This window comes from Anser anser (genome assembly GCF_964211835.1).
Source record: "Anser anser genome assembly, chromosome: 14".
NCBI lineage: Eukaryota > Metazoa > Chordata > Aves > Anseriformes > Anatidae > Anser > Anser anser.
The window spans coordinates 1,242,876-1,265,470 of NC_139735.1; the positions used below are offsets into that span (position 1 = coordinate 1,242,876).

A 22,595-nucleotide genomic window follows, 5' to 3' on the forward strand; every position below is an offset into this window, starting at 1 on the left:
GACTGTTTTGTCTTGTTTTATTCATGCTATTCCAATAAAATGTTGGAATTTGAGCAGGGGTTGGCAAAGATGCCATTAAATGTCCTTTTTACGGTGCTGTCACTTGAGATGTCCCGGCCCCAGTGCTCCTGACTTACTGCTTGCCCCTGGGGCTGCCCGCAGGGTGCTGCCTTCGCCTCGCCCGGCCCTCGGCCTCACTGCCAGTTCGCGCGGAGCTCCAGGCGTGAGCAAGGCTGCCTCGTTTCTCTGTCGAGGTTGCCAATAAACCGTGGACCTGAAGATATGTTACACAGTACACATATTAAAATAAATTCAGAAGTGTAGCATTCCACTCATCAGCGTGACCGGAGGAGTGGGAACCAGAGAACTCCTCCAAAGGGGATTAGGAGTCCATCGATCTCAAACGCCTGCGCCCATGGCATAGCGTACGGAAACCTGCTGTGAACTGAAACGGGAGGAGGGGTGCTTGGGTAAATATTCTCGTTCAATACTTCCTAGGCCTGGCACGGCTCCAAATCATAATTAAGGATATTCTCTGAGGTCACAACAGGGAACCTTAAGTTTAAAAAATAACAAGTAAGTGGAATCCTTCTAATTATAGGCTCTGTTGATTCAAGATTAAACCACATGAAAAGATTGAGGAGAAACTGCTGATGCAGCATTTAATACGGCCACTAATTGCGTTGCTAATGCGATAGGACAGGGGTTATACTTTCTGCTTGATGTGAGACGTGCTGAAGAAAAGTGCCCCATTGTGCCCAATTAAGTGCCGTGGGCATGACCACGGAGCTGGCTGTAAAGGACCAGGAGCTGCAACTAAAGCGCGTCGGGGCGAGGGGGAGCTGGAGCCGGCCCAGCCCACTGCCGAGAACTGCGTCCCACCACCCGTGCTGCTTCTTCCCCTCCCTTTCCCTAACACTTTCTGGGTGGTTTCTGGTTTGGGCTCACAGGGGACGTCGCTTTGTGTTCAGAAGGACAAATGCTCAGCAGTGGGGCCCCCCCGGGCAGCCCCGTCCCGCTCGGCTCCCAGCCTCGCTCCGCACGTTCCCCGACGAGCCGCAGCGGGAGGAACTCGCCCGCCGCTCCCCGGCCTCCGCACCAGAGCGGTGTTGGCTGAAATGTGCCCAACCAGCGGCCCGGGAGCGGCATTTCCCAGCTCTTCCCTTCGCACGCAGCCTGCCCTGGCCTTTTTCTTTACTCGGGTGAGACAAACACTTGGGACACCCACACCTTGCTCCCACTGCCTGGGGAGCAGAGGGCACGGCAGTGTCAGGCCAGAGAGCTTCGCAGTCGCAAGGCTTCCCCACACACACACACACACTCACACACACCCCACTTAGGTGTGCACATGTACCGCGGCAGGGGCCTGGAACGGGATGATTCTTGCAACTCAATTAATTAATTAATTACCTTAATAGAAACATGCCACATTAATTCAGAGATTACAGTGAACAGGCATTAAAAACAACGAAGCCCAGCTCGGGTGCAAATGCTGACAACAAAGCGGCACAAAGTGGCCGGGACGGATGGGGCTCGGGGTGCAGCAGCGGTAGGTGATCCCTCCTGGGGGTGAGAACAAGGCTGACTTCGTGAACCACGGCCTGGCAGCCCCCGATGCTGGCGTGTGTGAAACCCCGGCTGTCCGGGCACAGCACGGAGCAGAAGCGGTGCCCTGGCTGCAGCCCCCGTGGCGCTCGGCACTGGGCAAGGAGATTGCTGCTTTGCCCCCGGGGAAACGCAGCGCTGCAGCCCCGGCCACCCCCGGGACTGCCTGCACAAGGCCAGTGGCACAGCCAGCCCCACGCGATGGACTTGATGTCACCAGTGCACTAATGCAGTAATGAACCTGGAGAAACAGAGCCTGCCAAGGGAATCGGGAGCTCTAAAATGTTAATATTTGTCCAATAATCTATTAGGAAGCATTATCTGCCTAAATAATGTTCACAGATAGTTTGACAAATATTTTTCCCTTGCCAGAAGTACAATTCTTTTGCCATTTTTCCTTATATATGGTCTTATTAAAGCTGCTCTACAAACGGTCACCCAGCGTTTTTCAAATTACTTAGCCATCATGTACGCTTTAATTGCAGCCGTGCCCTGCTTGCTGCCGCTCAGCAGCACTTCGGGAGGGCTGCGGGGCAGAGAAGTGCCTCTGCCATGGGACTGCGTGGCTGAGACCCTGTCCCCTCCCCAGGAACCCACCTCGGGTGCCTTCCACAGCACGGCTGCTGTTGCAGCCCTGCAAGAACCGATCCTAAATGCGAAAGTAGCGCCGATGTGCCAGCAGGGCACGGCACACGGAGGCAGCAGGACCGCGGCTCCGTCCCCACCCTGCTCGGAGCCGTCCCCAGCCAGGGCCGCGGGGTGGCCGTGCGCGGGCGTTTTCCCCTCACGGATGCTCGCCGCTTCCAAAGGCAGGCGTGGAGGGGAAAACCCAGCGGGTCTGAAGGGCCCATGTCCACCACCAGTGAGCAGTCCCCAACATCTGTAGACACTGTTGGTTTTATTTATTTATTTATTTCCTAACTCGCTGCGGGTTACCACATGATTAAGCAGCAATTAACAGTGCTTGGGTGTAAGGACAGGCACCCCCAAAACACAAAACGTAAGCGCATTTGGGAAGAACGTGGAGCCTTTCCCACCACATCCCCTGCTAACCCGGGAGGTGCAGGAGGAGCCCTGCAGCCTTCGTGCGGGTCTCATTCAGCACCCGCGCCACCCGAACAGCCCTGCTCCTGGTGTGGAACGCCTAGAGGCTGCTTTTGGGGGGCAAAAAGTAAAACCCCAAACTGTCCTAACTCCTCAGCTGGAGCCAGAGACCGATCCCACAGCTCTGCCGCGCTCTTTGCTGACTGACGCAGCACGGCGGCAGCCGGGGTGCCGCAGGACGGCGCGCGTGGCTCTCGCCAACCAGGAACGTGGCTCCCGGAGGGCTCAGGCAATTGCCAAAATCGCGGCGGTGATCCCAGCCCCTGCCCTGCGCACCGCACCTCGCACACATCGCTGCCGCCTGCCCTGGCGGGGGCTCGCTGAACATAATGGGTCTGAAAGAGCTCAAAGCTGCTGGTCTAAATATATCATTGTTGCTGGGGAAATAAATAATAAACAGAGGAGTGATTATAATCTTGCGGTTTAATTGGTTCTCCTTACTGCGGCTGGAGGGCCGTCCCCGGGTGTTTCAGAGGAGCAGGCGTTGCAGGTACCGGACCAGCAGAGCGCAACGTTAATTTAACAAAAAGCCAGCCAAATAAAATAAAAGGCGGTGCAGGCCAGACGTGGCACGTGCGCTTCCCAGCCCCAGAATATTTATTATAGGTCATGAATGAAGCAAAATGAATGAGCTCTGAAAAGGCACATGCAGAGTAGCCACGAGCCCCACCTGGCCGGTGGATAAGAGGCGGCCGCAGCCACCACGCGCGCTTTGTCCCACGCCGCTCCCCGCACCGCGGGTCCCCGAGGTGCTGCAGGGGCTCGGGCCCAGCGCCGGCGCTCGGGCGGGAGGCAAGGCGAGGCGAGGCGAGGCACGCAGCGCCAGGACCAGCCCCGTTGCACGAGAGCAGCTCCGGCAGCAGCGAGAAAAGCCAGCTAGAGCCAGGGCAGGGGCACTGCCCCAGGGCACAGCGTGCCCCCAGCGCGGGCCCCGGAAAGCTTTGCTGGCTGCCTTGATGGCAGAGCCGGCCGGGGTGTTCGCAGCGCCTGCCCCTCTGCAGGAATAAGACCTTCTGCTTAGGGCTTCAGCGGCTTTCTTTTACACCCGGCTTCTCCCAACAGGTTCTGTGTAAAGCTGAGTTTCCCTTTGGCTGGTAGGTGACCGTGCTGAACCTGCTGCAAGGCAACCCCGCACACTGGGCTGGCCCCGTGGCAGTGGGTACGGAAAGGACAAACTGCGGAGCCCCTTTGCTGTCTGAAGGCCTTTACAGGGGGCTGCTGAGCCCCCCAGCCCTGCCCAGCTCTCCCCGCACCACCGCAGCCCCGCGGGAGCTTTCCCAGACGCCTGGCCGCTGCGGCTTTTTTTCTCCTTCCTGAGTGCGTCAGTGAGTTTTAGAGCCCAGGTGCTATTTTCTAGACACCTTTGTCTGAGGTTTAGGAGCAAGAATAAGCTTCATTAACAGAAGGGAGGATTTATAATAGGTAATAGCTAGGTGCTACCTCGTGAGCCGTCAAACAGTTGTGCTAAATTACAAGCTGCTTTGCTGTGCTTGGCTTCAAATAATCAGCTCCTTGCCCAGAGAATAGGGCTTTAAATGCCTATTTTTTAGAAAAGTTGTTTCTAATTTTTATTTCCCAAAAGCTAAAAAAATTGAATTAGCCCAAATGCACAAACTATAATTGCTTTGAGATTTCTGGTTCATTAGAATAATTAAAATACTATGCACTTTCTAAGCAGAACACGTCCCTTCAGCACTAGGTTTTCTTTTTTTGCATTAACTTTCCTCAATTTTATACCAGTTTGCCTTAAACCAGCGCCCTGTCGAGATGGCTAAAATTTCACAGGTGCACCTGCAGTTTGGGATCTCACTGCGCTGCTTCGCCCTCAGACATCCCACACATCTCAGGCAGGTAAATCGGGGACATGAAAACGTTTTGCTCTGCCCCGGGTGAAGGAAATCTTTGGGACCGCTGCTCCAGGGAAGCTTTTCTCAGGTTTCCTGCCGGAACAGTGCTCTCAGCCCCAGCACCTCCCGCCTGCCAGCAGCACACCCAGCTACTGGTACTGGGCTCGCTTGGCCTAAATATAAACAGCTATTAAAATAAAATTAAAAATTCCTCCAAGCAGTCTGTGTCTGCCACTGCAGCAGGCACAGCTGCCCCAGCCCCGGGCGGCCGTCCTGGCCACAGGGCTCTGCTGGCTCCGTGCCCTTTTAATCCCTGTTAAGAGCATTTTGTGCACGGCCTGCTCTGACCCACTGACACGCATTGCCGTCTGAACAGGCAAACACCACTTTTTTTTTTTTTTTTTCATGTTGGCATCATCTTCCTCATCGGCGCTTCCAGCCACATCTCCAAAGTATCAACGCTGAAGTGCTGCTGGGAAATAAATAAATGAATAAAGAAATAAATAAAAGGGGGAAAAAGGGGGGGAAATAGCAAATCCCATTCCGTGTCCATGTGGCAGATGCCTCTGCAGGAGAAGGGGCTGGGGGTGGTGGGGCCCGGCGGGGCTGGGGAAATGAGAGCGCCGGCCCCAGAAATGCTGACAAATGCCTTCCCGGCCAGTGGAAAAAAGCTTATGTGTAATCAAGCCTGCGCCCGCATCCAGGGAAATAAAGTGTCCTTGTTTTGAGTAGAAACACAGGTTTGCTTTTATATCTGTATCTGCTTCCTGTGTCCTGCAGCCGGGTTGCATTCGCAGACACACAGCATGCACAATCAATTAAAAGCGGCCCTGTCAGGAGGATATTTCTGGTCCGTGTATTTTATTACCAAGTGCTATTCCAGGCTGGCCGTGACTTACTGCGTGCTGCTCCAGAGAGCACTGGAATCACGAGTTTTGTGCTATTTCAATCATTTCTGCAGGTCAGCCCAGACAGATACCCTGATAAGGAGCCGGGATTGGGGTTTGAGTTCCCCCAAAACCAGGCAGGTTTGGGAAGGAGCAAATACAGCTGGCAGAGGTAGAAAGCAAGTGGCAAACAATCTCTGTGGATGTGGGGAAAAGCAGAAGCCTCTCTGCATTTTCCCATGGCAAGGGCAATGCTGACTTTTCAGCCTTGGGCAGCGACTATCCCCCCCTGCAGCCTGAAGGGTGCTGCTCCCAACATCTTTGCACGGAGCAAGGTCTGCCTTTGGTCATCGGACTCTGTGAAACAGCAGCTGGGCGAAGCACTGTGCGTGGCAGCCCCGTTTCCGTAACAATCCTCTTGTAACGTCTTGTTTCACTTGATGTCCTGGCACTGGTGTGGACGAGGGGTGCAGGTGTGCGGGGCAGAGCCCTGCAGTGATGAGCGCTCCTCTGAGAACCCAGCAGGGAGAAAGAAACAAAGGCAACGCGACTGCTCGCGCCTGAGCAGCACCTGAAGGCCCACGTGCTGCAGGCAGTGGAGTCACCGCCAGCATCGGCCACAAACCAAGGAAAGGCTCAGAGATGCCCCGGGGACGGACTTACACAAATACTGCATGAGCTGTTTGGATTTGTACTGTGAAATCTCAGATAAATCAGAATAACGCCTCTTTAGTATTTAAACAGAGCCATCAGCTGGCTAGTGCGGGAACCCAGACGTGACAGCGCTGCGAGTCTCTAATGAGCATCTTCCTCTCATCCCTCACTTCCAGCCTCTTTTAAGCTGTCAGCAGAAGTGAAACTAAAATAAGAGCCATCATTCTTCAAGGGAAAATTCCAGTGCTTCAAATGCAATTTACAAAATAAAGTGGCAGGCAGAGCCAGAAATAAATATAACAAAACTTCTGCATCAGGATTACTGAGTTCAGCCCATTCCCAGAAGCAGAGGCCTTTGTCTTGCCGGTCCCGATGCAGACAGGCACTCGGCTGGGTGGCACTGGCGCAGGAAGATCCCATCCCTCGGGTGCACAGAGGCGCTGCACCGTCCTGCTGCGTGCTCACAGCACCCGGCCCATGCAGCCACCGGGGCCGCTCCGTCTCCCTCTGCGTTAAGCAGCAGGGACCGACCGGAGCCCGTCTGCAGTTTAAAGCGCCGGTGCTGAGGACGCAGCACCCACGTATCCGTGTGCGCTACAGCAATAACCAGAGCACCGTGAGCTGCTGTGGAGCACGGCTGTAATTAGCTGTAATGGACTGGGCTGCAATTCAAAGGCCACCGAGCTCAGCAGAAGCCATCTCGAGACAAGACAATTACCAGGAGGATGTTTTGTCTGACTGCTGAGCCAGATGGGAATCTGAAAAATTTATGGCCAGCGTCTGAAATTGTTGCTCTTACTGAGTAATAACCTGCTCGAAAAAAGGGAAAAAAAAAAAAAAAAAAAAAAAAAAAAGGCAAAACAAAAAAAAGCAGCCAAGCCCAGCCCAGCCCAACCAGCCCCCAGCAGCACACAGGGACCTGCTGCGTGAGCGTTACCCAGCCGTCTGGGTGCTCCCAGAGCACACGAGATGCTGCAGGTCCTGTTGCAAAACTCCATCAAATCAGTAAAAAAACCACCAGGTAGCGGCTGCAGCGTGGACCAGAGGCACCCCAGCAGTGCCACCTGAGTCGGAGGCTGGGGACAGCGCATTGCGGCCTGGCCATGGCCAGACACAGGACTTGAGCCATCGACCTGAAACATGGCAGGACTTCACCTTTAGACTTGTTGCTGATATTTGCTTCTACAAATATTATTGCAAGGTCTTTTTTTTTTTTCTTTTTTTTTTTTTTAAAGTCTAAAGCGAGACAGGAAACACAGGAAAGACCACATCTATTGGCAAGTCTGACTGTCCCTGCTTTCTTATCATTTTAACTGGTGACTTTAAAATATTAGCATCAAATGCCATGTCAAGCTGGTTTAAAAAATATATTCTATCTATCTTTAATTTCTCTTGGAATAAACCAACGTTTACTCCAGTATTAAAGCTAGCCAAAAATGGGAACATTGAGTAAGCATTTCAGCCAGGTTTTTACTTTCTGGAAAGATTCTAATTAAAAATAATAATAATAATAATAATAATAATAATAATAAAATCCACTAACTGTCCTGTATGAGCAACAGCTTCTATTTATGCTCTATTTTCCTTTCCTCCAGAAGATGATTTGCGAGTGTATCTGTGTGGGACTTTTCTCCCCAGTTACATTCTCGGTACTGTCTCCAAAAGCTCCTAAGAAAAAGGGGATAGGCATTTGTTCCATTTTTGGAATAACTTGAGCATCTTTAGAGCAGAAGTGACATCCTCCACTAGAAGCTGTGTGGGCAGAAGCACTAGCAAAGCCTGCCGGTGCAGAGCAGCGTCAGCTGCTGCGGGTGGTTTCCTTCCAGGAGTGAGCGATCAGAAACAGTGCGTGCAGTGTCAGCACCGACCGAAAGACCTCCTGCTCCAGCTCTGTTTAACATTTTTATCATGTCACGGGGGGGATGGAGAGCACCCTCGGGCAGTTTGCAAAGGCACCGAGCTGGGCGGGAGCTGGGCTGCACAGGGACCCGCGCAGGCTGCAGACACGGCCGAGGGCAGCACGATGCTCAAGGCTGAGCGCCGGCTGCTGCGCTTGGGCCTCCACAACCCCCCGAGCGGCACAGGCTTGGGCAAGGCGCTGGAAAAGGCCCTGGGGGCACCGGCCGGCAGCTGGCTGAACGCGAGCCATGGGGGCCAAGAAGGCCACAGGCAACCTGGCTGGTGCCAGACGTAGCGCGGGCAGGACTCGGGAAGCGCCTGTCCCCTCGTATGCGGCACCGGTCAGCCTGCACCTCCAGCAGTGCGGTCAGTTTTGGGCCCCTGGCTGCAGGAAGGGCACTGAGTTGCTGAAACATGTTCAGAGAAAAGCAGCGAAGCTGGTGAAGGGACAGGAAAACAGGCGCGGGGAGCTGCTGGGGAGCTGCGGCAGTCTGGAGAAGGGGGGCTGCGGGGGGACCTCATCGCTCCCCGCACCCACCTGAAAGGCTGCGGCGAGCAGGGTGTCGGTCCCGTCACAGGTGGCAAGTGGTAGGACGTGAAGAAATGGCCTCAGTTTGTACCAGGGGAGGTTGATACTGAGCCTCAGGAAGAACTTCTTTGCGTTGGGACGGGCTGCCCAGGGAGGTGGTGGAGGCCCTGGCCTGGAGGTGTTTAGGAGATGTGTGGCTGTGGCGCTAAGGGACATGGTTTAGTGGGGGACTTGTAGTGTTAGGTGATGGGTGGACTTGATGATTTTGAGGGTCTTCTCCAACCTAAATGATGCTCTGATTCTATGGTCTATGTAAAGAAAGGCGGACCCCAGTGCTGCTGCCGCTGCTGAAAATAACACCGAGGTATACATTTTTAATAAGAAGGAGGCCCCTAAATACTGTATCCTCTAAATGTGGGGTTTTGGATGTTTTTAATGTGTTTAAAATTCTCAGTTACGCATGGTATGTTTTTTCTTCAGAGGGCAGAGGTCAGGTCATGACAGCAGGCCGTGCTGGCAGACGCTGCTCTGAGCCGAAGGCCTCCGACTCCAGCAGAGTCCCACGAACGCAGGAGGGGACAACGCCGTAGGAGCGGCTCGGGATGGGGAGGCCCCAAACACCAGCCAGTAGTGCTCCTGTGTGAAATATTTACCCTTTTTTTTTCCTCTTGCATTCATCCTTCCTGTCCCTCTCCTGTAACTCCTGAAAACACATAAATTCAGGGAACGTAACACGTCACCCAGACAGAGCATGTTGGCGCTAAAGGCAGTCGACAGAGGCAGGAAGGATTTAAAACGTAGCCAGTGCCAGGCAAGCGCCCCTGGGTGCAGCCAGCCGCGGTGGGGAGGGTGTGGGAAGCGGGCAGCTCCCCGCCGGGCAAGTGGGCAAAGCTCCGGCACTGGCATCATTGTCAGGAGAGGCAAAGTCAGCGCCTGCCATCTGCTCTGCAGCGGCTGCTGGGACTGGGTGAAGACCAACCCCATCTTTTACTTTACGGGAATAAACAACTGGCACAAATATTCACTATTAAAATCCGAGGACCAACAAGAATCAGCAACTTGCCACTGAAACGCTGCCTTTGATCCCAATAGGGCTCTCGGCCCTTTTCATCCAGCACCTTAAAGTGGAAATCATGGCACATTTCAGAGGCTGAAGCCAGCGGCTTTGCTGACCTCGTCATCCCTGCCAGAGCATCCTCTGATGTGCCTGCTGTGTCCTCAGTGGGTCAGTGTGCCACCTGCAGATGTCTTATTCCTGCAAGCCTACCAGAAACCTCAGGAAATCAAAAGAATTACCTAGGGACCTTCTTAAATGATGCGCACATCTAAAAATTAAGATTCGTGGTTGCTGGGTGTGGTTTTTAGATCAGCATCTTTGTTCCTTCTGGGGCTTTTGGACAGTCCAGTTTTTTTCTTCACGCCGCGTATTCCCTTACTCCACTCCACAACTTCTCACCACTTGACCACAGCTGGTGCCCGTCAGCGGAGATCTCTGCTTGCTCTTGTCCCTCTTGGTCAGGCGGGGGGCCAGGGAGGACGGGGCAGGGCCAGGGCAGGGATGGGGCAGCTGCATCCCGGCACAACTGAGCAGGGGGCACGGGGACAGGGAGCAGAGGGACCCCCGCGCCGGGGTCTGGCAGGGAGGGGAGCAGCACTGCCACGGCCCTAGAAACTGGGGAAAAAAATGTGACTTCTTCCTATTATTTTTTTTTAAGACAAAAGTCCAGGAAATTTAATTACTGTGAATGAATCTTAAAGAGGTCTGAAATTTCAGTTTCTGTCCTTTCTGTGACACCACAAAGCACACAGAGAAGCAAAGGCCCAGAGGGTGTTTGTGGATGTGAGTGTGTTTGCAAGGCTTTTTTTTTTTTTTCTGTAGCCGGTTTCAAATGTCCTTCACTTCTCTTATTACAGGTCTTCTAAAAATATCAAATATAGATCTTTCCCTCATTATATTTTAAGATACTCTATTTATACATTAATTCTTTCAAAAATAAAAAGTGACACATACAGCGATTCAGTCACTCAGAGTCTTTAAAATTATTACAAAAAGACAAGACACCCATTTTCACCAGTGTGCGATAGCGTCACTTCTACACAACAGTCTCTTTGCCCACAGGCTGCATTTTCTTTCAGGATTTTCTATTACAAAATATAATCATTTCAGCTCCTGACAGGGTACCTGGCAGGTCCAGCTCTGCAGGCACACAGGGCTCTTTCTCCCCCCCTCCCTCTTAAAAATGACCCGAAACAGCGAGAGGTTTGTCCGCGGAGGCACGAGCGTCCTTTTGGAGGCAGGCGCAGTGGGGATGGAGCCGACGGGCTCCTCCTTTGTTCTCTGTAGACTGCAGGTTGGCTACACCAGCACTGAATGTTCTGGGGGTACGGCAATAATTTACCTCGCACAGCCAGCACTGCACAGACTTGGCACAGACAGACGACACGCCAGGCTGCAAGCACGGAGACCACCTAAAAAGCAACGGTGGCGAGTAGCAAATGCAGCTCCAAAATGGCACAAGAGCGGCCTGGGCATTCGCAAAGCATGGATGTCTCCCCCTGCAATGTGCATTGGGAAGCGGAGATACAAAACAACCAGTCAAACAAAAGAAGTAGTATTTATCTGGAGCTGCATCTTGCCCTCCAGGAAGGAAATGCCGGTTGCACAGATCACAGATGTTTACCCTGCATAAATCTAAATCTAAAAAAAAAACAAAAAAAGAAAGAACTTGAAAAAGTCGGAGGGGTTTGGTCCCAAATGTCCTTGTTCCCTGGTGGGGGACCCGGCCGCCCCCAGCCCTGGCACCCCACGAGGACCGGCGCTGTGCCGGGCAGGATGCGTGCCTGGTGAGGGTGCAGGCGCAGGTGAGGCTGCGCCCAGCCGGGGAGGGAAGCTCGGTGTCGTGCAAAACGCTGCCGCAGAGCAGCCTGCGGTCTGCTGCCAGCCCCGAGCACCTTCCCCCACCGCTTCGTGCCGGCCGATGGAGCGCAGGGAATGGCTGGGGAGCAAAGGGCTGCTTGGCGCTGAAGGCTCTTCCTTCCACCGGGCAGGATCCGTGCCGGCAGCTCCAGCAGCTGCTCCTTGCGGCCTGCAGGCAGCCTCACGGCAGCGGTGAGCGGAGACTCGCGCTGGTTCACGGTTTGCAGGCGTAGCCCTCCCGAGCCTGCAGGCTGCTGCTTTGCTGCCTTCCTCGTTGCTGCAACAGCTCCGGACAGGGGATGTGGACTTCAGGCATCGCCTGCCTCTGCACGATGCTGGGAGAGCCGAGCGACCTCCCCGAGCCTCCTGCAAGCCCGGGCACAGTGGGCACAGAGGGACATGCAGCAGCATCCACGCAGCCGTCGGTGTCCGTGGCCGTGGGGACGCCCCCTGCACCGCGCCGCACGGAGGCAAGGAGCAAAACGGTCTGCAGCACGCGAGCCAGCGCTTGCCATGGATACCATGAAACGCTCAGCGGGGTCGCGTCCTGCGCCCCGAGCTATAGGAACTCCACGTAGTTTTCGGGGATTAATCCCGTCTTCCCGTTGAGGGTCCCTTCCAACCAGCCGGGCTCCTGGGATGGGTGAACTTGAGGAGAGAAGGAAAACAAAGCACGTTACCGCGCAGCCTGGCTCCACCGCGGGCTGTGCAGGATCCGTCCCGGCCGCCATGCCCCTCATCCCTCCTGCCCGTGGCCTCTGGGCCCCCCCGGCCCTGCCCCGACCCAATGTGCCCCGGGAAGCGCTGGTGACAGCAGCGGGACGGGACAGGAGGGGTGGGATTCTTATGGAGCAGCGACCGCTGTCCGCGTGCCGGTGACACAGCAGGTGCTGCGGGCAGGGAGCAAGGCCTGCCTCCAGGTTGGTTGTTTTCAAGTAAGGAAAGCAGTGCTCTAAGTCACTCAGGAAGCCAAAGCAGCTCTCCCTCGCTCTGCACCCGCTCGTTGCCACGACTCCCCTGCGTCCGCTTTGTGAAGTGCTGGCACTGAGGCACCGAAAACGCCGGCACAAAGCTTGCGCTGCTTGGGGAGCGGGTTCCCAAGCACCAGCTGGAGCTGCAGGGCTGCTGCAAGAGCCTGGGATGGAAGCAAGGCTCAAACCTTCCTCCAGACTCGGGCTGAAATCTCTGTGAAGTCCCACAGAGCGCGGTTAACTGCACGGTGCCGTAACCGGCACATCCTGGCCCGGCCTCGGACTTGGAGAGAAAGCACATCAGCGAGCTCCCGGAGGGCGAGCAAGCACTGAGCTCGTACTTCTGCTGAACCAGAAACCTGAGTCCTCAGAAGGCCCTGGGCTATTTTACGTTATTTTAATTCGGACAACTACTGAAAATCAGCTGATTTTGCAGGAGCAAGGGTTATGCTGAAGCAGGCAGAGGACTGTGTTCTGGCTCTTAGGTTTACCCATTTTGGGGTTGTCTTTATGTCCCATGCTTACACCCCTCTCACTCTCAAGTCTTAGGGCTTTTATATCACCAAAGGCTAACAGCGAGCTCGGAGGAAAAACAACACCTCCTGCCTGCCACCGGGAAAGCCCCCTGGAAAACCTTCTCTAAAATTCCTTTGGCTTCACAGTGCCACTGCCAACGTCCACCAAGAGAAAAGAAATTGTAAATGGTCTGTGTGCATCTGTGCGAGCCCTCTGGTCTCAGCAAATGGCTTGGGAAAGTGCTTTAACGGAAAGTCATGTGAGTTCCAGCGACTGCTTTTCCCTTAAAGAAGCGCTTATGGCCCAAAGACAGCCATTTATTTCTGTCTGGACACTGTCAGATAAAGCAGGGCACACAAACAGATAGGGAGGAGAATTTTATTCTCTATTACAGAATTAGAAAACAAATGCAATGCAACTTTCCTACACGCCAGCATAAAGCCTTCAGTACCTGTTGGCAGCGGGGGCTCATTGCTTCCGAACAGGGAGCTCTCCGTGTCAGGGGTGATTGCAGGCCAGAAACACCCGGGAGCAGCCCCCTGCTGACCCCGGGCCCTCACCGGCCCCAGTTCTGGCCAGGGACATCCCTCCCGCCCAGCACTGCGACCCGGGCAGGCAGCTATCAAGTGCCCGAGGTCTGCTGAAAGTCTGCGTTCCACATGACTAAAGCAGAACGGCGCTGTGAAAGTTCGTCGTACGCCTCGAAACACGACGTTATTTACTGCGTGGGCGTCGCACAGTGTGGCCCGTGGCACCTCAATTTCCCCGTCAGACTCAGATGCTGCCCTGCCATGTACAACCTCAGGGAACCTCGAAGTCAAAAACCATCTCTCTTTAAATACTTCTGAGATACATTTGCTGACACGAGGTTTTATAACCCCCCCTCCATCACAATAACATTTCTACCGAGCTGTTTCTAACTCACTTCCCCCAGCTAACGTGAGCCCCGGCTACGCTGCTAAGTGATTAGAACATGCTGTATATTTTTTCCCCTGAATAATCCATTGATTTTTATCTAGCAAACACAATGTATTTAATTCAAACTTGTTCCCCTACTAGCTGCTCTAATTCCCACGGGCTCCCAAAGGGGAGACCATGTTTATTTATGAGATATCTATGGTGCTGCTTAGGAAAAGTATTTTCTTTAATTCGCGTGTATTAATTCTCTTCCCTTTTCTGCCATATTCTCGTATATATCCCAGGGCAAAAGCAGTGCACGGGGTAGCAGTCTCCCAAATGACAATGCTTAGCATATGAAAGCCAAGAACTACTTGGAAAGTAGCAAGAAGACTTTTCTTTACATTGGGATTATATCTAAAACAGAACTTCTTGTCCATGGGGCACAGTCTCTTTCTCTTGATGCAGGAAACAGAAAGTCTATGCTCATTAACGTCGTCTCCAAAAACCTGACTAATCAGAGGCCACCTATTCCAGTTCTCAGTATCCAGAGGCAAAAAGCACACGCTACTTTTCCATCTCCTGCACGAAACATTATGGCAACTGCATAGAATATTTCCGGTGCTGGTACTTGGACACTGATCTCTCCTACCCCGAAAACTATCAAAGAATGGCTCCCCGGTAAATGCTGCTGTCAGTCAACCGCACCACCGCCTTGTGCTGGTACGTTGCACTTCCGATCACAGCAGGCACTTCATGCTTGCGAGCACAGCCTGGGAAACCTCGGCATGCCCCCCATGCCGTGCTGCACCGTCCCTCACCAGCCCGCCGAGCCACGGCTTTGACTCTGCCAGGTGAAGGTGGACACAAAGAGCGCGGCACCTACGTGTGCCCTGGCCTCCTGCCCTGTGCACACGCAGCCACCTCCGCCGCAGGGGCCAAGGCACCCATCGCCCCCGGGCGGGTGGCTCGGACCCCGCGGCTGGGGCAGGGCAATGAGCAGGGCACGGAGCGGGATCCAGCTTACCGGGGCTGCAGGTGGCAGAGCGGGCATCTCTGCTCACCGGTGTCCTGTGCCCCACGGGGGACAGGAGGAGGATCCCGCCCATTCACCCCCCCCCGCTCTACACATCTCCCCTAGGATGAATTAAATCATGGTCTTGAAAAAGTCATTTTCACATTGAGCCTAAAAAAGGCCTGGATGACCGGCTCTTTTCGGCATGGATACAAAAAGGAAGGCAAGATACACCTTGGATTTAATGTCTGTTTCAGGCATTTCTGCTTTCTTCTTTCATGGGACTTCTAGTGGTGGAAATGGGATAGTCATTAGGCACAGGACTGAAAGGAAACCCATGAACTTAGAGTACAAATTATTCCCTGAGTCACAGGAGGAAAACCAGTAATTTGCAAAACTCAGTGCTAAAATAAATAATAGCCAACTGGCGTTCCCTGCAGCTTTATTCATGTTACTGTTAGCACTGGCTCTGCAGTTTCTCACATGCACATGAAATGAGAGATGCTGTCAAAGAACAAGAGTCCATTTGGAAACACGGGGACAGCCTCCTGCCTATCTGCCGCCCAGGCTGGCAGCCGCAGTTTCGGCTCCGGTGGACACGAGCCCGATCGCTTCCTGCAGCGCTTCTCCAGCCCAAAGGCTGCCAGCGAGGGGCAACGCGACGTTCATTAGAGGGACGCTAACGCCACGATATGTCACCAACGCCCCGGTTCACCCCCTGCCCTCCCACCGTGCCCTGCCCTTGCTTGGGGCTCAGCTCCGGCAGCCCGGCCCCCCGGGACCCCAGCCCCAGGGCCGCCTGGCTCCCCCGAGGGCGCCGCCGGCACTCACCGTTGTCAAACACGGTGCCTGCCGTGAAGGAGAGCTCCGAGTCGTGTTCTGCCTTGCAGGCGTACAAAGCTCGCGCCTTCCGCAATGGCGAGCTGCAAAAAGAAAGCATTTATTGACATTAAAACCGTACTCTGTTCGATATACAAAAGCAGTCCCTTCCTGCTGTCTTGTGGGGTCCCCACACCCCTGCCCTCAAGGTTGCCACAGGGAGGAGCAGGAAGGACCCAGCGGAGGTGAAGCTCTCCTCCAAGAGCTCCAGGCACGGGGCAGGAGTACATGGGGGGCTGGAAACGCTTCGTGGGTCCCTGAGGGGAGGTAAGGGCTGCAGGGCAGGCGCTGAGTGGAGGCAGGCAGCAGAGGCCATCAGCGACCCGCTGCAGACCAGACCACAGAGCTGCCAAAGCCCAGCGCCCTCGGAGAGCTCCTTGTCCAATTTCAGGAGGAAGAATTAGCACCTGGGGAAGGGTATTTCAGAACAGAAAAATAACTAAGTCCGTGAAGAATTTGCTGTGCTTCTTTAGAGACTGTACCTGAGGACAAAAAAGATTTAACAACCATTAGATCCTAGCGGGAAAGTCGGCGTGCCCATGCTGCGCAGGGGAGCGCCTCAGAGCCGACAGGGACAGAAGTGGAGGCCGATCGCCAGCGGGCGCAGGGGGAGGAAGGAGCCCAGGAGCGCACCTGAACACCCACAGCCCGCAGAGCTGTCCCCATGCCCCAGTCCCCTCCGTCCTTCCCCGGCCACTGCCCCAGCAGTGCGGGTGGCAGCAGAGACACCAGCAGCAGGTCCAGCCCGCCTCACACTGCGCCGTCTGTCCGTCCGTCTGTCCGCAGGGCTGCACCGGGCTGTTTGGCTACGGCCCGCCCCAGCTAAGTGAGGGATGTGCCCCCAGCACTGGCATAACCAGCAAGGCGTCACCATTCCCAGTCGGTGGTTTCACGGGCTTTTCTCTTTCTGAGGACTACAAACGGTGCTGAGCTTTCTCAGGGTGGGCCCCGTGTAACCGGCACACTCTCACCTCGTGGCGAAAGTGGTTCATGCTCACACAGAAACCACAAACCAGGGAAGCTGTGAATGGTTTTGGTTTTGCTGTCAGCACAGCCCCTTAGTCGAGGCTTTTCCTATCTGAATTCCAGCTGCCTGATGCGAGCAGCAGCAAAATGCTCTACAGCCGGGTGCGGGCACCTCCGCTTAAAAGAGGGGCCTTGGCTGCCTGGGAGGCTCTCCTTTCCTTTCTTCTCCTGCATAGCATTTGTGGAGACCGTCAGGCAAAAAGGCAGTTTCCGGCTTCCCACCTCACACTGTTCCAGTCAGCGTTTCTCCTCCCAAAGCCCCCGTGCAGCACGCCGTGCCCCCGGCCCCAGCCGCCCTTCACCCGCTGCGCTCGGGGCTGTGGCACTGGTGCTGCGCCCACGCCCTGCGCAGCCCTGCCGGGCTTGCGGGGACTGCGGAGCTTGGATTCTGGTGATCGCTCGTGTTGAATTTTTGCCTCCAAGCATGGCACGCAGCCAGCAAAGCACTCAGAGGAGTATCACCCATGTGCCCCTGTGCAGTTTCGGGGATGATGAGCCTCTCTCCCCCAGAGGAAGCAGGTTGCTCAGATGATATTACACCGCTGTCAGCCTCTGCAGACGTGTACCAAAACACATAAATAACCCTACCAAACAGGCAGACGTTGTACAGGCAATGTGTATGGCTGTAGGTGTGGGGGAAGAGCTCGGTCTGTGCCTGCAACGAACAAACAGGTTTGACACGTCTCCCCACGAGAGGCATTGCTGCCCCGGCCCGCGGCTGCGAATGCAGGGGGCTGAGAGCAGCGCCGTGCCAGGAGTGCTGCTGCGGGGACGAGACAGGGCCAGGGGTGGGCTCAGGGGAAGGAAACCCTGCCTGAGGGCATCACTCCGGCTTCCCCCGTGTGAGCATCCCTGGTACCCGCAGTGCAGGCACCAGGCGCTGCTCATGGTGCGGCTCTGGTGCCAAAAGCCCCGGGGCAGTGCACGCGGCAGCGAGCTGCACGCTGCAGGTGCAGGGCTCTCGCTGGTGAATCCTCACCGCTGCTGCTCGGTGTGGTGCCAGCGGGCAGCAGCCTCTGCACGACCTGACCTGCTCCAGGTCCGACCGGGAACCCACCCTGGTCTGTCCATGGCTTGCAGGACCAACCTGTTCCAGCGATGCCCCAGTGCCTGAGACATGGGCTAAAAGCAGGCAAACGTCTGTGTTGCACCATGTCCTTTACCCCCCTTACATTCCAGCTAAGAAAAGGGGAATGGCCAGAAAATGTGGTATCACGGCATTTTACAGACATCTGTACCTCCTGGCCGCAGCTGGGATGACAGTACCTCGCTTACCTGTTGTAGAGTCAAATGAAGCGAGCTGCAGGGAGCTGAAATGGCTGGGCAAAACCCACAGAAACCACAAGTGACTTCACTCACCGTCAGCATGACCTGCCAGTGCTGACTGCCGCCACTCTGAGCATCGCACGGCCCAGGGCTGTGTGTGAGGGCTGGTGGCACCCACCAGGGGCAAGGGGGTGCCACAGGGGTGCCAGGAGCCTCTCCTGGGGCAGGAGACGTTTGAAAGCTCCTCTCTTGCTGAACGCAGATAGCTGCACTAGGGGAGTTTGAGCAGGATGCAAAGGGGGAAGGGAAGTGAAGTGAGGGAAACCAGGTAAATTAAACAGAAAATAGCAAAAGCAACAGAAAGCCAAGCAAATTCTGCAACAGACCTGATGGGGGATGAGTCGCTGGACGTAGAGGAGGTGGGCATAGGACTTGATGGCGCGGAGAACATGGGCCAGGACGGTGAGAGGGGTGACGTTGGGCTTGGATTCTGAGGGCTGCAAGACATAACCAGATACCTTATCAACGTGCAACCACAGAAACAAACAGCAACCGAGAGACAGTCAGACGACATCTGACGATAGCGAGTGCCTTGGGAATATTCAGAGCATGAGACACAGCTACGAAATGAAGTGCCAAGACCTTGGGAAATGTTTCAAGGCCAGATCTGCATTTCTCTGGACAACAAGAGCTGGATCTTCCAGTTAACCCCTCTCCATCGCCACATCCAGGCGAGCCCGACACCTCGTGTGCGGAGGGCTGTTGGGCTGCTCGCCGCTGCTGCCTTCCCAGCACCTTACCTGCTTTGGTTTGTTTCCCCACTGCTGCCAGAAAGGGCTGACCACATTTCCATACCTGAACGAGACCTGCGAGCAGCCTCCATGCTCCGTTTTTATTTTGGTTGCTGCTGTGCCTGGCTCTAGAAGGCTTTTCTCTGGGCCACCACCTGCAGTGCCAAGCACCGCTGCCTGTTTGCACACCTGAGGGGGTCCCAGCGGCTGCCAGCCGCATCCCACCTCGGCGACAAGCAAAGCTGAGGCAAGGATAACCTGCTTTCTCCCAGCAGGAAGAGGCGAGAGAAAACAGCCACAGGGCGCTGGCTGCAGGGGCTGTGCCCGTGCTGGACCCGCTGAGCGCTCTGGGGTGCGCCCATCACGGGGAGCGCCAGGACCCCGGTGCGAGCCGGCTGCTTCTGCGGCCACGTAACCGGCTCACGTCGAGGCGACCGACGCTTCAGTGCTCCTGCGGTGCTTATGAAATCGCAGCACCGTAAAGGTTTAATTGCTTTGTTTTCGTGTTTTACATCGAGGAACTCTCTTCCCCTCATCCAAACTGCTCTTGACCATTAGCTCTAGATTCTTCACTTTTCCTTTAAGTTACTTTAACTACCTTTAACTACCTTTAAGTTATTGCTGTCAACTGAAGTGAAATCAAGTTACTGTATTAGCAATTGCACGCAGAAGTCAAGTGAGAAAAGTCTGTTTCCTACAAAACTGTTATATTTAGGTCATTCTCAGGTTCATTGAAAAGCAATTATTGTACTAAAACACCAGTTTGAGTCTGATCCATCTTCTACTGTTCGTATGTTTATCAACCCATCTGTATTCTCCATCTAATTCAGATCGTAAACTTTGTCCCTGATAAAAAACACCAGAAAAAAAAATCTCAGCACTGCAAATGCCCCTGTAAAAACAAGAAGTTTTGTAAAAGCAATCACGATTTATGCCTTCTTGCCCAGAGAGGGGTGGCGCCCCTGCTCACGCAGGTCTGTGGTGAGGCAGGGACAGGGTGCGGCCCTGCAGCCCCCAGGCCAGGCCGTCCCTGTCCCCGTTCCCATCCCGGGGAGGGATGAGCCGTGCTGAGGCCACCCGGGGGGGTCCTTGCTCCCAGGCGCCTCCAAACCTTTAATAAAAAGATGAAGTCTCCGTAAAACGGGTGACGGGTTAGCCCATAATCGTTCAGTAACTTTTAGATCCCAACAGCAGAAGGTCACTGCTCCTGCGCCTGGCGGGCTCTCCGGGCCTACTCGGACCTGAAGGGACAACTCTGTCGGTTTGGCCCAATTCCTAGGGAGAAAGTGGCCGTGTCATAAATACCCCACCACAACTGGCACCAAGAGGACACTAAAGAAGGTTACATTTTTGGCCTGAACTCCCCTGCAGTCCGTATCTGGTTAAGGGCAAACTCTTGGCTTCTCTACTGCTTGCAGAAGCTGTGTCACCGAATCGAACAGAAAGCAATAAGTTCCCCGTGTAATTACAGGCAATTCCTTTATTACTTCAGAGGATTACATGTGTATAGAAATACAGCAGCGCATCACAACTTTCACCGAGGCTTGTAATACAATAGGCAGAATACTAACAGGAATCCTCAAATAATTCACCTCATATTTAGTGTTCACCCCACTCCTCAGATCTAATCAACGTCCTCCTCATAATTATCGGTAGTCAAAAGCAATCTTTTTGTATTTTTCTATCAAAATTGTCAGTCTTTTGAAAAATAGGTAATTACAGTCTTTTGAAAAATAGGTAATTACCTGCATTAGTTAATCTTTACCAAATCTGCTAGACATTTGTGTTTACCATATAGGAAGCCTATTTCCAACTTTTAACAGAAGGAGGTGCTACAAAGACCACCGAGTTATCCCAAATTGCAGAAATTAACCCTTGAAGCACCAGTTCTTCCTGGTTTTCTTTCCAGCAGGCGTAGTTGTCTGGCGATCTGTGATGATGTCCTACCTGTCCTTAACACAAGAAGTTATGTAGCACATAGGGCACGTAATTTTGTTTTATTTTATCTGTGCATAAGCATGCTTCTGCCCTCTCATGGAGAGAGCATGTTAGATCCATTTGAAGACATGGAGGGTGCGCTCCTCTGGGCATCAGGAACTAGAACTTCTCCTTCACTGTTCATATTGCACAAGGAGCTGGTATTTTGGAAGCCAAAGTCTGTTGGTTGTAATACCTGTACACAATGGCTGCTGGCTCTACGCAGCCAAGCTACTGTGCAAGCCTCCGAGACGGTGCATGTCTGCAGTGCAAACAGAACGAGGATGTGTGGGTTTAGCACCTGGAAGCAGAGGGTCTGCCAGCTGTGCCCTTCATTGCACCACGGCTACTCACCATTCACGCAGCCTCCTCCATCCTGGTGATCCCAAAGAGCTCTTCAGAGGTGCTCGTGACCTGCTCCATACATGGGCTTACCCATCTCAAGGAGCATTACACTGGGACACGGACCTCTTGGCCCCCAGCCCCTGCTTCAGCGAGGTTCCATCTTCAGAGCAGGATGAGTCCTAAGACACCTTGGACGCCTCCAGACGCCAGCTCCTCTTCTTGCCGGCGACAAACCCGGCAGGCAGACGTCCCCAAGGGACCACAAAAGCCCCAGGCAGGGCAAGACAGAACAAGCAAACGCACAGCGTAGCCTTTTCCAAAGAGACGCTTTGCCTGTGGTCAGGAGGTGCCCTGGAGCGGGGTGGTGACATGGTGACCGATACATGGCCAGGCTTGTGCCCCTGTTGGCTACCGACACCAGCAGGTGGCCCTGCTCTATGGGCAGAGGGTTCCGGGTGCACGAGGACATCTCGCTGGGTGCAGCAGGGCCGTGTACTGCCTTGCCGGTCAGCCTCCACCACCAGCCCCTGCTCCTCCTCGCTGCACGTCTGGAAGAGCACCCATCCAACTGCACGGCACACCGGGACCAGAAATTCCCAACACGTGTTTTGAGATGAAATCATTTTAAAAGAATGCAGCTCTTGCTACTTGTAAAAGTCAGCTCTATCACAGCCTCACCAACTGCTCAGTCTACTACGATTACGGTGCATAGTGCAATCAAATGATTCTCAGAGAAGAGAATTACTTCTGCAGTGTTGCAGTAAGAAGTGTTGCAGCAAGAACCTGGCTCTCAAACCAGCCTTTATCTAAGAAGCTACCAATAATTTGCAGCAGGATTTTGGTAGTTTTGGGTTCTGGGTGGCAAAGAAAACACTCTCCATGCCCACCAAAACAGCTGAGAGATACATTAAATAATGACATCATGCAGGTCTTTAAGTATGAAGATGATCCTGTTTCAATCACGTTACTCACAGAAGAGATGGTCCTATGATGACTGAGCCACCTCTGCTCACCTCGTCATCCTCCTCTGCAAGTCTTTCCAGTGCGTTGCCTCAAGAAGAACAAAGGGACTTCTCAGGATCCCGCCTGAGCTGGCCCTCGCGAGCGCCTACAGACCTCGTGTCTGTGATGAGCGCCAAGGGCTTATCTCCTTCCAGTCAAACACCAGCACTTATTTTCAAAGATACTGCCCAAGTATCACCTTGCTGAGTTACGTGATTGCAAGGCCCAAGTCCTGTTTTGTTGGAGAAGTAAGCGCATTTGAGTGATCAGACTAATGAGGCCTCTGTATTTGGAGAACAGTTTTCGTGTAGGGTCCAATTTCCTTGCTGTTTCTCATGGAAATAGCAGAGGTGGTGATGGACTTTTTGGAAATGTTGGCTGCTGCCTGTTGTCTGCCGAAAGCAAATGTCATCTGGACCTGTTTTTTCCCTTCTTATTATTCTTGAGGACTTTGTGAGGGGCTCTCCC

General features: G+C 54.0%; 1 protein-coding gene across 4 annotated transcripts in view; it reads right to left on the reverse strand.

Annotated features, from left to right (window-relative positions):
• Positions 1-10,475: 10,475 nt before the first annotated feature.
• Positions 10,476-22,595, reverse strand: part of ARHGAP26 (Rho GTPase activating protein 26) — a 132,403-nt gene continuing 120,283 nt past the window's right edge. For 2 of the 4 annotated variants that reach the window (XR_014572334.1, XM_083798703.1), the window contains one exon: positions 20,266-22,594. Coding sequence is in view for 3 of the 4 variants with exons in the window: in XM_083798703.1 (XP_083654829.1) it covers positions 22,564-22,594 (31 nt within the window). In the remaining variant the exon portion in view is untranslated. Of the gene's footprint in view, positions 12,091-15,672; positions 15,765-18,398; positions 18,510-20,265; position 22,595 lie in introns of those variants that run through there. The other 2 variants (XM_083798700.1, XM_083798702.1) reach the window with 2 other exon arrangements.